The sequence below is a fragment of the Mytilus galloprovincialis genome, chromosome 14 (genome assembly GCF_965363235.1).
Source record: "Mytilus galloprovincialis chromosome 14, xbMytGall1.hap1.1, whole genome shotgun sequence".
Lineage (NCBI taxonomy): Eukaryota > Metazoa > Mollusca > Bivalvia > Mytilida > Mytilidae > Mytilus > Mytilus galloprovincialis.
This window is the reverse complement of record NC_134851.1, coordinates 47,788,355-47,801,482: the sequence shown is the minus strand read 5'-3', so window position 1 is coordinate 47,801,482 and position 13,128 is coordinate 47,788,355. Positions and strand designations below refer to the sequence as shown.

General features: G+C 32.3%; 2 protein-coding genes across 4 annotated transcripts in view; both read left to right on the top strand.

Annotated features, from left to right (window-relative positions):
- The window catches only part of LOC143059828 (uncharacterized), a 196,805-nt gene that overhangs the window by 58,697 nt on the left and 124,980 nt on the right, over nt 1-13,128 (top strand). The gene's annotated exons all lie outside the window — the stretch shown is intronic.
- Nucleotides 1-13,128, top strand: part of LOC143059165 (fibroblast growth factor receptor 2-like) — a 66,594-nt gene that overhangs the window by 20,509 nt on the left and 32,957 nt on the right. Inside the window, exons 5-6 of one of the 3 annotated variants that reach the window (XM_076232661.1) lie at nt 2,036-2,072; nt 3,908-3,973. In XM_076232661.1, coding sequence (XP_076088776.1) covers nt 3,923-3,973 — 51 coding nt within the window. In that variant the 5' untranslated portion in view covers nt 2,036-2,072; nt 3,908-3,922. Of the gene's footprint in view, nt 1-2,035; nt 2,129-3,907; nt 3,974-10,848; nt 11,799-13,128 lie in introns of those variants that run through there. The other 2 variants (XM_076232660.1, XM_076232662.1) reach the window with 2 other exon arrangements.

Below are 13,128 nucleotides of genomic sequence, written 5' to 3'. Positions count from 1 at the left end.
AAGCATTATTCTTGGTTTTCGCACAATAACTTTAGTTTAAGTAAATAGAAATCAATGAAATTTAAACACAATGTTAATGACTACAAAAGGAAGGTTGGTATTGATTTTGGGAGTTTAGGTCCCAACAGTTTAGGAATTAGGGGCCAAAAAGGGACCCAAATAAGCATTTTTCTTGGTTTTCGCACCATAACGTTAGTATAAGTAAATAGAAATCTATGAAATTTAAACACAAGGTTTATGACCATAAAAGGAAGTTGGTATTGATTTTGGGAGTTTTGGTCCCAACAGAATAAGGGGCCCAAAGGGTCCAAAATTAAACTTTGTTTGATTTCATCAAAATTGAATAATTGGGGTTCTTTGATATGCCGAATCTAACTGTCATGACTGTGTATGTAGATTCTTAACTTTTGGTCCCGTTTTCAAATTGGTCTACATTAAGGTCCAAAGGGTCCAAAATTAAACTTAGTTTGATTTTGACAAAAAATGAATCAGTTAGGTTCTTTGATATGCTGAATCTAAAAATGTACTTAGATTCTTGATTATTGGCCCAGTTTTCAAGTTGGTCCAAATCGGGGTCCAAAATTAAACTTTGTTTGATTTCATCAAAAATTGAATAAATGGGGTTCTTTGATATACCAAATCTAACTGTGTATGTAGATTCTTCATTTTTGGTCCTGTTTTCAAATTGGTCTGCACTAAAGTCCAAAGGGTCCAAAATTAAACTTAGTCTGATTTTAACAAAAATTGAAATCTTGGGGTTCTTTGATATGCTGAATCCAAAAATGTACTTAGATTTTTTATTATGGGCCCAGTTTTCAAGTTGGTCCAAATCAGGATCTAAAATTATTATATTAAGTATTGTGCAATAGCAAGTCTTTTCAATTGCACAGTATTGCGCAATGGCAAGAAATATCTAATTGCACAATATTGTGAAATAGCAAATTTTTTTTTGATTAGAGTTATCTTTCTTTGTCCAGAATAGTAAGCAAGAAATATCTAATTGCAAAATATTGTGCAATAGCAAGATTTTTTTTTAATTGGAGTTATCTTTCTTTGTCCAGAATCAACTTAAATCTTTGTTATATACAATATACAATGTATATTCACTTTTTACTACCAACTGATAAATTAAAATAATCTTTACCATTCAGTGATAACAAGCAGTTTTTTTACATCTTAATATTTTATGATGTATTTAAATGAGTAGTTATTGTTGCAAACTCCATTAGAAATTTTAATTGAGATTAGTTTTGGAATAAGGGAAAGGGGGATGTGATTAAAAAAATTGGGTTCAATTTTTCTCATTTGAAATTTCATAAATAAAAAAGAAAATTTCTTCAAACATTTTTTTGAGAGGTTTAATATTCAACAGCATAGTGAATTGCTCTAAGAGAAAACAAAAATTTTAAGTTCATTAGAACACATTCATTCTGTGTCAGAAACCTATGATGTGTCAACTATTTAATCACAATCCAAATTTAGAGCTGAATCCAGCTTGAATGTTGTGTCCATACTTGCCCCAACCGTTCAGGGTTCAACCTCTGCGGTCGTATAAAGAAGGAGCTCACTTCTTTCAATGCATACATACACATTCTCAGTCAAATTCAGTGTTTACAGTCAAATATGCCAGATTACATGTACATGTATATAATTTATTTGTTAAGCATGAAGGATTATGATACAAAATGTGAATTGTATGCAATTATTCATATTTGCTAGACAAATAAATAGCTTATACTGCAAAAGTATCTGTTTTCACCACATAAATGTCATTATGGTGTCATTTGTTTACATCACAACACCATTTGTATTTATATACTATACATGTAGATAGTGTAAAAAAAATAAAACTCTGGAACGATGAACAGAAAATGGAACATTAACAATGATTAAAAAAAAAATGGTATTTTTACCTAATAGTGATATGATAGTGGGATTTTGTATTGACAGTTTTTATGGACATTTACTTTTAGATATACCTTGGAGTATGGAACATATACCTTTGTTATACATGTATCTTTCTTTTTTGTCACAGTATCGAGAAAAACAGAGTGATTGGTTTGGTCAGCATGGTAAGAACTGACATGTGACAGTTTGCATCATGGGGGATCCTAATGGAAAATTGTGTGTAAGTAAAATAAAATCTCTTATGTCTGAGATTTTTATTTCATGTACATTAATTATAACCCATGGATCAAAGTTCTGTAGGGTATAATGTTTTTGACTTTGTCCATCAGTCCTGTTCTAGTCATCCCAACTCCTCTGAAACCACTCAACAGAATTTTATAAAACTCTGTAGATAACAAGAACAAAATATGTAGATGTGTTTATCGACAGAAAATTACGATACACTGTTTTTTCTTTCATTACAATACATTGCAACATTAAAAAAAAAAATGTCAGATTTTTATAAATAAGCAAGTTATAATATAACTTCTGAATGAATTAAAATAAATCTTACACAATCGTCTTTGGATGCGTTATATGTGGGCACACTGTGACCATGTGATTGTTTCAAATCATCAATCATTTGATTCAAATGTCATGAATGTGGGAGATTAATAAATGATGTAAAAAAATCTGTAAACACATAAACATGATAAAGACAAGAAGAAGAATTTAAAATTTGCAAATCCAAAAACAAACAAAATTTGCAGAGTTTTCTCCAGCTGGGATGCGTTGGTTTTTATTGAGTCCTAAGTTAAATTATGACCATATTTGTTGACCATTGTAACAACTAGATATGGCTTTTTATTCCCTCTATGTCATGTGTGCGTTTTTGAAATTTGCATGTGAATATTAACAGAACTTCTCATTATTACCATGTAAATATTTTTTGTAAAAAATGCAAAATAACTTCAAAATGTATGTACACATTATACTTATGATACTTTTTTTTCTTGTAGCACAGAACCTTTACTCATTTGTTTAAATCCGAGAAATAAGATTGGTTTACTGTGGCATCAATTCTAGAAAACACCTTTTCCACTGTTAAGCTACAAGTTCCAAATATGAGAGATACTTTTGTCATCCTACTTACACCTGAAATATACTTTTATTAATTGTTGCAATGCCAATGGCGTCTTTGCAGGGTTACTCACACTAACAAAGAAATTCACTTATGTTAAATCAGGGTACTCACCATTTGACCATGACCTTAGGATGAAAGACAACAGCCAAAGCACCCTTCCTTTGCTTTTCATTTTTTTCCCCAATAATACATGTACATGTATGATTTTGTATACATTATTGTTCTTCTAAAACTTCATGCAATGATAATAGCATGAAATATATGCTTTCAAAATGTTGCTAAACATTTCTTTGTTCATATCTCGCAAAAGTGTAATTATCTTCTTTTCATACTGGAACCATTCACATGTGCTTCGATACAATGACCATATTTCTGGCGACTACATGATGTTTGGCTAATTAAAATGATTAAAATCTTTTTGTAAGTGCTGTTATACATAACAAAAAAAGTAGAATAACAGAAATACTGAAATCCAAGAAAAATCCTACAACAACCATGACAACTGACAAAATCTAATCACCAAATTCATCAAGCAACATAATCCAACGTTAACAGTTCTGAATATAAGTTACACAATACTTTACAATTGTTAAGCACTGGTTATGTTTCATGCTATTTAAAATTCTAATAATTATAAACAACCTTGGCTTATGTAGTTAGGATTAGTTTCTGCAAGCACTTAGTATAATAAACATACTGCCCTCAATTGATGCAATTCTGGGCTGGCAAACAACTGCATTCAGAAATATTAATTCAACACTTGCAACTTCGTCTTAATGTTAGATTTATTTTTCTTTATTGGATATTGTACCTCAACACTAAAGACAGTATATATATTTACTACATATTTATTTTTGTATTTTTTTTCTTTTCTAGATCAGATAACACAGGATGTTACCACTGTGGTATGGCTATCAATTCATGGCATTAGTGAGCCGAAAGGTTTGTAAATATTGTAGCTTTGCCTTTTATTTTTCAACGTTTTATTTTTAATTTTGTGTTAAATGAGGTCTTAATTTCCATTTAAGTTAAATATTTCTTTACAATTATGGAAACAATGCTGAATTTTCTGTTTCCATTCTCTAACTGAAGTTTGCATCAACCAAATAATATAAAAAATGTATACACAATGCTTATTCACACAAATTTTTAATGAAGCATGAATTTGGGTACATTCACTTTTAACGTTATGGGTTTATATGTCCGTTTGATACAACCGCAAAAATAATTAAAAAAAATTTAGTTGATATTTGTTATACGTTGTTGTCATCTGCCTTGTTGAGCGTCATCCAAGACCAATGATTTTAGGATAATAACTTTAGTATGTATAAGTAAATAGAAATCTATGACCACAAAAGGAAGATTGGGATTGGTTTTTAGAGTTTTGGTTCCAACAGTTTAGGAATGAGGGGTCAAAAGGGTCCAAAATTAAACTTTGTTTGATTTCATCAAAAATTGAATTATTGGGGTTCTTTGATATGCCGATTCTAATCGTTTATTTAGATTTGTGATGTCTGGGCCCCTTTATCAAATTGGTCCACATTGAGTTCTAGAGGTTCCAAAATTGAACTTTCTTTGATTTCATCAAAAATTGAATTGTTGGGGTTCTTTTTAAAATATGCTGAATCAAATCATGTATTTAGATTTTGTATATTGGACCATAGCAGGTAAATGTCCAATTTAATTTTTTTAAGTTCTAACACAACATTCATTGTGTGTCAACTAGCTATGTAGGCCAAAAATTAATTATTGTTTGTTTCCCTTTCCACGACTAACCCTGTAAAATCACTGCAACACGAAAAATTTTATTGGCCATTCTTGTCCAAATTTTTTTTTTCTATGTTGGTTTTTAGTGATATCTTTCCGATGCGTTGGTTTTTTTTTTTATACCTTTCTGATGCTGCAGTCATCAAACGTTTTAAATCAAAGCTTTTTTGCTTTGAAGCTTCTATATGATTTGGAATCAAGAAAAACAAACATAATGCCTTGCCACATGATTTGTGTTGTGTGCAAGGGTGATCTTAAATCTGAAGCATCTTTCAACCCACTGAGTGCACCTTGATTGGATTTGTCTTTAACCTCTGTTCCTGTTTAAAGGATAAAATCTTTTGAGTAAAAATAGTCTGAGACGTCTGAACAGGTTGAGCACAAGTCAGGAAATATATTTCCTGCTTTCAGAGAACGTCCCTGATTTCTGGTGTAAAAAAAAAGTTTAAATGTGATTTCATTTTTATGCCCCACCTACGATTGCCCCACCTACGATAGTAGAGAGGCATTATGTTTTCTGGTCTGTGCCTCCGTTCGTTCGTTCGTTAGTTCGTCCATCTGTGTGTCCGTTCGCTTCAGGTTTAAGTTTTTGGTCAAGGTAGTTTTTGAAGAATTTGAAGTCCATTCAGCTTAGTACACATGTTCCCCATGATATGATCTTTATAATTTTAATGCCAAATTATAGTTTTGACCCAAGTTTCATGGTCCACTGAACATAGAAAATGATAGAGCAAAGTTCAGGTTAAAGTTTTTGATCAAGGTAGTTTTTTAACTTTAACTTTCTTAAACTATCCTGGGTTTGTACCAAACTTGGACAGAAGCTTGTTTATGATCATAAGATAGTATCCAGAACTTAATTTTGTAAAAAATTAAATTCATTTTTTCGGTATTTTTCGGGCGTCAATCAAATGTTGTCCGTGCATTAACTCATGAACCGTTCAACTAAAGCTTTTAAAATTTTAATATGTTGTTACTGACAACTAAATGAAGGTCAAGTTCAATAATGGCGATTTTGACTTTTACCGTTCAGGAGTTATGGTTATTGAAAGATTGAAAAATGGTTTTTCCAGTCGTGTCCGTGCATTTACGCATGAACTGTTCTACCAAAGCTTTCCAAATTTTAATATGTTGTTACTGATGACAAAATGGAGGTCAAGTTCAATAATGACGATTTTGACTTTTACTGTTCAGGAGTTATGGTTCTTGAAAGACTGAAAAATGGAGTTTCCAGTCGTGTCCGTGTATTTACACATGAACTGTTCTACCAAAGCTTCCCAAATTTTAATATGTTGTTACTGATGACAAAATGGAGGTCAAGTTCAAAATGACGATTTTGACTTTTACCGTTCAGGAGTTATGGTTCTTGAAAGATTGAAAAATGGTGTTTCCAGTCATGTCCGTGCATTTTCTCATGAACCATTCAACCAAAGCTTTTGAAATTTTTATATGTTGTTACTGATGACAAAATAAAGGTCAAGTTCAACATGTTCAATAATGACGATTTTGACTTTTACCGTTCAGGAGTTATGGTTCTTGAAAGATCGTAAAATGGCGTTTCCATTCACTTTATTGCATTTACTCATGAACCATTCAATCTAAGCTTTTCTAATTTTAATATGTTGATACTGATGACAAAATGGAGGTCAAATTTTATATTGACGATTTTCCCTTTCACCATTCATCAGTAATGGTTCTTGTGATATTGCTAGGACACAAATAAATGTTAATAAATCCGGTTTGCTGTCGTTGTGACAGCCTCTTGTTTTCCTTTTTTTTGTTCAGCCTGCGATTTACAGCAAAAGTAGGTGAGACACTGGGTTCCGCGGAACCCTTACGAATTTTTTCATTACAAATTTTATTCATCACACTATTAGTTATTGCTTTATGATATGGTACAAAAATCAACTAAAAAAATCAATTTTGTTTGCCCCCAGGTGACTTTTAATATGTTTATAGCATTGAAAAAGCTCCAAATTATCTCCCTTTGATGCAAAAATACATTTTTTTTGGCATTAAAGTTGAAATATCTTTTTTAAATCATCGATGACCTATATTTTTTATTATTGTTTTCAAAAAGCTGTACATGAACTAAATACTTGTAAAATTTAAGCGATTTCTGTAATTTAGTTCTTTTTTTATTTCGATATTACTTCTTTTTCTCCTATTAGTTCAACAGTAAATAAGGACATTAACAAAAAATTATGCTTCTTTCAGAGGCAGATTGTTAGCGTAAATGAACGGTGACCCAATTTTTTTATTTCATTTTTAGCTCACCTGGCCTAAAAGGCCATGTGAGCTTTTCTCATCACTTGGCGTCCGTCGTCGTCGTCTGTCGTCGTTAACAATTTTTCAAACATCTTCTCCTCTGAAACTACTGAATGGATTTGGATGAAACATGATAGTTCCTTAGATTATCCTGCACAAAATGTGTGCTTCGATTTTTGATCCGTCAAAAAACATGGCCGCCCTTACTTTAAATAGAACATAGGGGTCAAATGCAGTTTTTGGCTTATATCTCAAAAACGAAAGCATTTAGAGCAAATCTGACACGGGGTAAAAATGTTCATTAGGTCAAGATCTATCAGCCCTGAAATTTTCAGACGAATCAAACTAACCATTGTTGGGTTGCTGCCACTTAATTGGTAATTTTAAGGAAATTTTGCAGTTTTTGGTCATTATCTTGAATATCATTATAGATAAAGATAAACTGTAAACAGCAAAAATGATCAGCAAAGTAAGATCTACAAATAAGTTAAATATGACCAAAATTGTCAATTGACCCCTTAAGGGGTTATTGTCCTTTAATGACAATTTTTTCACAATTTGTTCATCATATTTGCTAACTTTAAAAAATCTTCTCCTCTAAAACTACTCAACCAAATTCAACCAAACTTCAACTGAATGATCAGTAGGGTGTATAAAATAAAGTTTGTGTTTTATTTTCTATTTTGTCTAAAAACATGGCCGTCATGGCTAAAAATAGAACACAGGGTAAAATGCAGTTTTTGGCTTATATCTAAAAAACTCCAGCATTTAGAGCAAATAAGACTAGAAGTTAAAATATTTATTAGGTCAAGGTCTACCTGTCCTGAAATTTTCAATTTGCAATTTGCAAAAAAAATAATTTGTTGTGCTACTTCCAAAAAATAGAAAATATTCTGACCAGAAAAAAACCCATGTCCCCCTACAAGTTAAATGGTCCATGCCTAACTGTTATCAATGAAATCATTTAACTGTTTTGCTGTTATTGGAGCCCCTTGCCCCTTCTCAGCAGTGGAATAAATTCAAATCATGAATGAAGAAATTCGAAAGAATAACAATTTAATAATGTAACAATAACAATTTTATTGTTAAAATTCTTTTATTGTAACTATAATGTAATAAAAATAACGTCCTGCCGCTCTTCTTGTATGCATATTATATTAGAAGGAAACGTGTAAACATGGTAGAACTTGTATTTCTAATATTGAAGAATTGTTAGCTGTACATGTTTGCCTGGCATGGTTCAATATGTTCAATAAGGCATTATTTACCAGGTGAGCGATTCAGGCTCTTGAGAGCCTCTTGTTCTATTAAGTATATAATAAAGTTCATTTATCATGTTTATAGAAAAATATAAAGAAATCATATATTAGAAAGAAAAAAAAGATTTATACTGGAGAGCCCCCTTAATATAAACATATTTTATTTGTAATCATCAAAGGGAATGAGACACAAGCTAAGACTTATGATGTCTTCTTTGGTATCTTTTCTTGTCTACATGAAATTTTATTTTGCTGTTATCACAGTCCAGGCAATTACTGAAAACTGTAATATTACTTTTTAGCTCACCTGGCCCAAAGGGCCAAGTGAGCTTTTCTCATCACTTGGCGTCCGGCGTCCGTCGTCGTCCGTCGTCGTCCGTCGTCGTCGTCCTGCGTTAACTTTTACAAAAATCTTCTCCTCTGAAACTACTGGGCCAAATTTAACCAAACTTGGCCACAATCATCATTGGGGTATCTAGTTTAAAAAATGTGTCCGGTGATCCGGCCAACCAACCAAGATGGCCGCCATGGCTAAAAATAGAACATAGGGGTAAAATGCAGTTTTTGGCTTATAACTCAAAAACCAAAGCATTTAGAGCAAATCTGACATGGGGTAATATTGTTCAACAGGTCAAGATCTATCTGCCCTGAAATTTTCAGTTGAATCGGACATTTCGTTGTTGGGTTGCTGCCCCTGAAATGGTAATTTTAAGGAAATTTTGCTGTTTTTGGTTATTATCTTGAATATTATTATAGATAGAGATAAACTGTAACAGCAATAATGTTCAGCAAAGTAAGATCTACAAATAAGTCTACATGATCAAAATGGTCAGTTGACCACTTTAGGAGTTATTGCCCTTTATAGTCAATTTTTAACCATTTTTCGTAAATCTTAGTAATCTTTTAGAAAAATCTTCTCCTCTGAAACTACTGGGTCAAATTTAACCAAACTTGGCCATAATCATCATTGGGGTATCTAGTTTAAAAAATGTGTCCGGTGCCCCGCCCAACCAACCAAGATGGCCGCCATGGCTAAAAATAGAACATAGGGGTAAAATGCAGTTTTTGGCTTATAACTCAAAAACCAAAGCATTTAGAGCAAATCTGACACACAGTAAAATTGTTCATCAGGTCAAGATCTATCTGCCCTGAATTTTCAGTTGAATCGGACATTTCGTTGTTGGGTTGCTGCCCCTGAAATGGTAATTTTAAGGAAATTTTGCTGTTTTTGGTTATTATCTTGAATATTATTATAGATAGAGATAAACTGTAAACAGCAATAATGTTCAGCAAAGTAAGATCTACAAATAAGTCAAATGACCAAAATGGTCAGTTGACCTCTTTAGGAGTTATTGCCCTTTATAGTAAATTTTTAACCATTTTTCGTAAATCTCAGTAATCTTTTACAAAAATCTTCTCCTCTGAAACTACTGGGCCAAATTTAACCAAATTTAGCCATAATCATCATTGGGGTATCTAGTTAAAAAAAGGTGTCCGGTAACTTGGCCAACAAACCAAGATGGCCGCCATGGCTAAAAATAGAACATGGGGGTAAAATGCAGTTTTGGGCTTATAACTCAAAAACCAAAGCATTTAGAGCAAATCTGACAGGAAGTAAAATTGTTGATCTGGTCAAGATCTATCTGCCCTGGAATTTTCAGATGAATTGGATAATCGGTTGTTAGGTTGCTGTCCCTGAATTGGTAATTTTGAGGAAATTTTGCTGTTTTTTGTTATTATCTTGAATATTATTATAGATAGAGATAAACTGTAAACAGCAATAATGTACAGCAAAGTAAGAACTAAAAATAAGTCAGTATGACCAAAATAGTCAATTGACCCCCTAAGGAGTTATTGCCCTTTATAGCCAATTTTTAACAATTTTCTTAAAATTTGAAGATTTTCAATAACATTTTCCACAGAAAGTACTGTTATAGATAGAGATAATTGTAAGCAGCAAGAATGTTTAGTAAAGTAAGATCTACAAACACATCACCATCACCAAAACACAATTTTGTCATGAATCCATCTGTGTCCATTGTTTAATATTCACATAGACCAAGGTGAGCGACACAGGCTCTTTAGAGCCTCTAGTTTATATAATATTACAAGTAAAAGTAATATTACAAAAAATAGTAATATAATTCTTATATTACTAAAACCTGTAATATTGTTATATTACTGAAATGTGTAATATAGTCTCCATATTACATAAAACAGTAATATTACTAGAAAATGCCTATATTACATAGAACTGTAACATAAGGCTAAAAATCACTAGGTTTTCATACTTTAATTACTATAATAATTTAGACGTATGATGATAATAAATTAATTATTAAACAATTCCAAATAATAATAATAATCCAATTAAAGTACATAGTATCAATTCAAAATAAAAAATCCAAAGTAAAACTATTTTCTCCTTACAATGTAAAATATAAAATAAATGCCAAATTTGCTAAATCATAAAATGAACTTAATCTCAAAATCAAAATATAAAAGTCTTAAAAGTATATTCTAAAATTAAATTATGATTCAGAGATAAATTTTGTCTCAACACTGCACAGTCAACTAGTAGACTGGTAAAACAATCTTTTAGGTCTAGTATAATGACATGAGCATGACGAGTAGTGTGAGGTTACGCTTCCAGAACACTGACTGCTATCTTAAAATATTCTCAAAAATAAAAGGGGAGTCAAAAAATACATTTTTGTCCAAACACTACAAAGTCAACTGGAAGACTGATCGTCAGTCCTACAGGTCCAGTATAATAGACTTTATCAGTGCAAGTTTGGGTTTCCGAAGGGTGACTGCTCTTCCAAAATTTTGCAACGATATTTATACTAAAACACAAAATAACTCAATTTATCCCGACATGTTAATATTACTCTCATTAGCAAAAATAGACTTTAATTAACAACGCCTAATCATATAATGTTTTGATAAAATCTGTGGATGCTAATTGTCGAGCCTGCAACTTTTGTTGCAGAAAGCTCGACATAGGGATAGTGATCCGGCGGCGGCGGCGGTGTTAGCTAACTTCTTAAAAGCTTTATATTTTAGAAGGTGGAAGACCTGGATGCTTCATACTTTGTATATAGATGCCTCATGTTACGAAGTTTCTGTCAGTCACATGTCCAATGTCCTTGACCTCATTTTCATGGTTCAGTGACCACTTGAAAAAAAAGTTCAGATTTTTTGTAATGTTGAATTCTCTCTTATTATAAGTAATAGGATAACTATATTTGATATGTGCGTACCTTGAAAGGTCCTCATGTCTGTCAGACAGTTTTCACTTGACCTCGACCTCATTTCATGGATCAGTGAACAAGGTTAAGTTTTGGTGGTCAAGTCCATATCTCAGATACTACAAGCAATATGGCTAGTATATTCGGTGTATGGAAGGACTGTAAGGTGTACATGTCCAACTGGCAGGTGTCATCTGAACTTGACCTCATTTTCATGGTTCAGTGGTAAGTTATATTAATCTGAAGATCTGTTTACTTTTTTGTGATGATTCTTTATCTTATTTTAGAGTGATCATGTTTATTAAAAATACATGTTGTGCCGTATCTCAGAAACTATTTATGATTATTCCATAAATCTTCACACACTTTTTAGTTATATTAAAACCACAAAAGGAAGATTCAGATTTTTTTTTGGTGGTGATGGTCCAAACTGTTTAGGAATTACGGGCCAAGACCAGTATTTTTCTATCTTTATCTATATAGTCAATCTAGACTTCAAAAAAAGAGTGACGAAAGATACCAGAGGAACAGTCAAACTTATAAATCAACTAAAATAAATTGACAACATGCACCTGGCTAAAAATAAAAAAGACAAACAATAGAACACATGACACAACATAGGAAAATAAAGAATAAGCAACACGAATCCCATCAAAAATTGGGGGTCATCTCAGGTGCTCCAGAATGGTAAGCAGATTCTGCTCCACATGTGGCACCCGTCATGTTGCTTATGTAATAACAAGTCCGGTAAATAGTCTAATTTGGTAGGTCACATTCATGAAAGGGAAGGGGATTGTAGTAACAACATAAGGAACATATCCGATATCATTTGTGAAACAGTTATTTCATAACTTCAACTTATTAATACCTCAAGTAGAAGGTTGCATTGGGATTTTCACACCAAAATGTATGTCGCTTGAAAAATGTCTCACTGAGTCATGAAATGTTTACAGATATGGTGTGTCTGAATGATCTTGATGTGAATGTTTCTTTAAATTTAATTTCTTATTGTCTGTTGATAAGTTTATCTTGCTGTTAAAAAGTGTTATACAATAGTATATATACATGTGTATATTTAAAAAACTGACTGCATGACAAATCTCAAGTGACTTAAGAAAATAATGTGATTCTAATTGTCTAGTTTATTGAAATATTTTCTTCTTTTTTCACTTTTTATGCCCCACCTACGATAGTAGAGGGGCATTATGTTTTCTGGTCTGTGCGTCCGTTCGTCCGTTCGTTCGTCCGTTCGTTCGTCCGTTCGTTCGTCCGTTCGTCCGTCTGTCCCGCTTCAGGTTAAAGTTTTTGGTCGAGGTAGTTTTTGATGAAGTTGAAGTCCAATCGACTTCAAACTTGGTACACATGTTCCCTATGATATGATCTTTCTAATTTTAATGCCAAATTAGAGATTTTACCCCAATTTTACGGTTCACTGATAGAAAATGATAGTGCAAATTTCAGGTTAAAGTTTTTGGCTTCAGGTTAAAGTTTTTGGTCAAGGTAGTTTTTGATGAAGTTGAAGTCCAATCAACTTGAAACTTAGTATACATGTGCC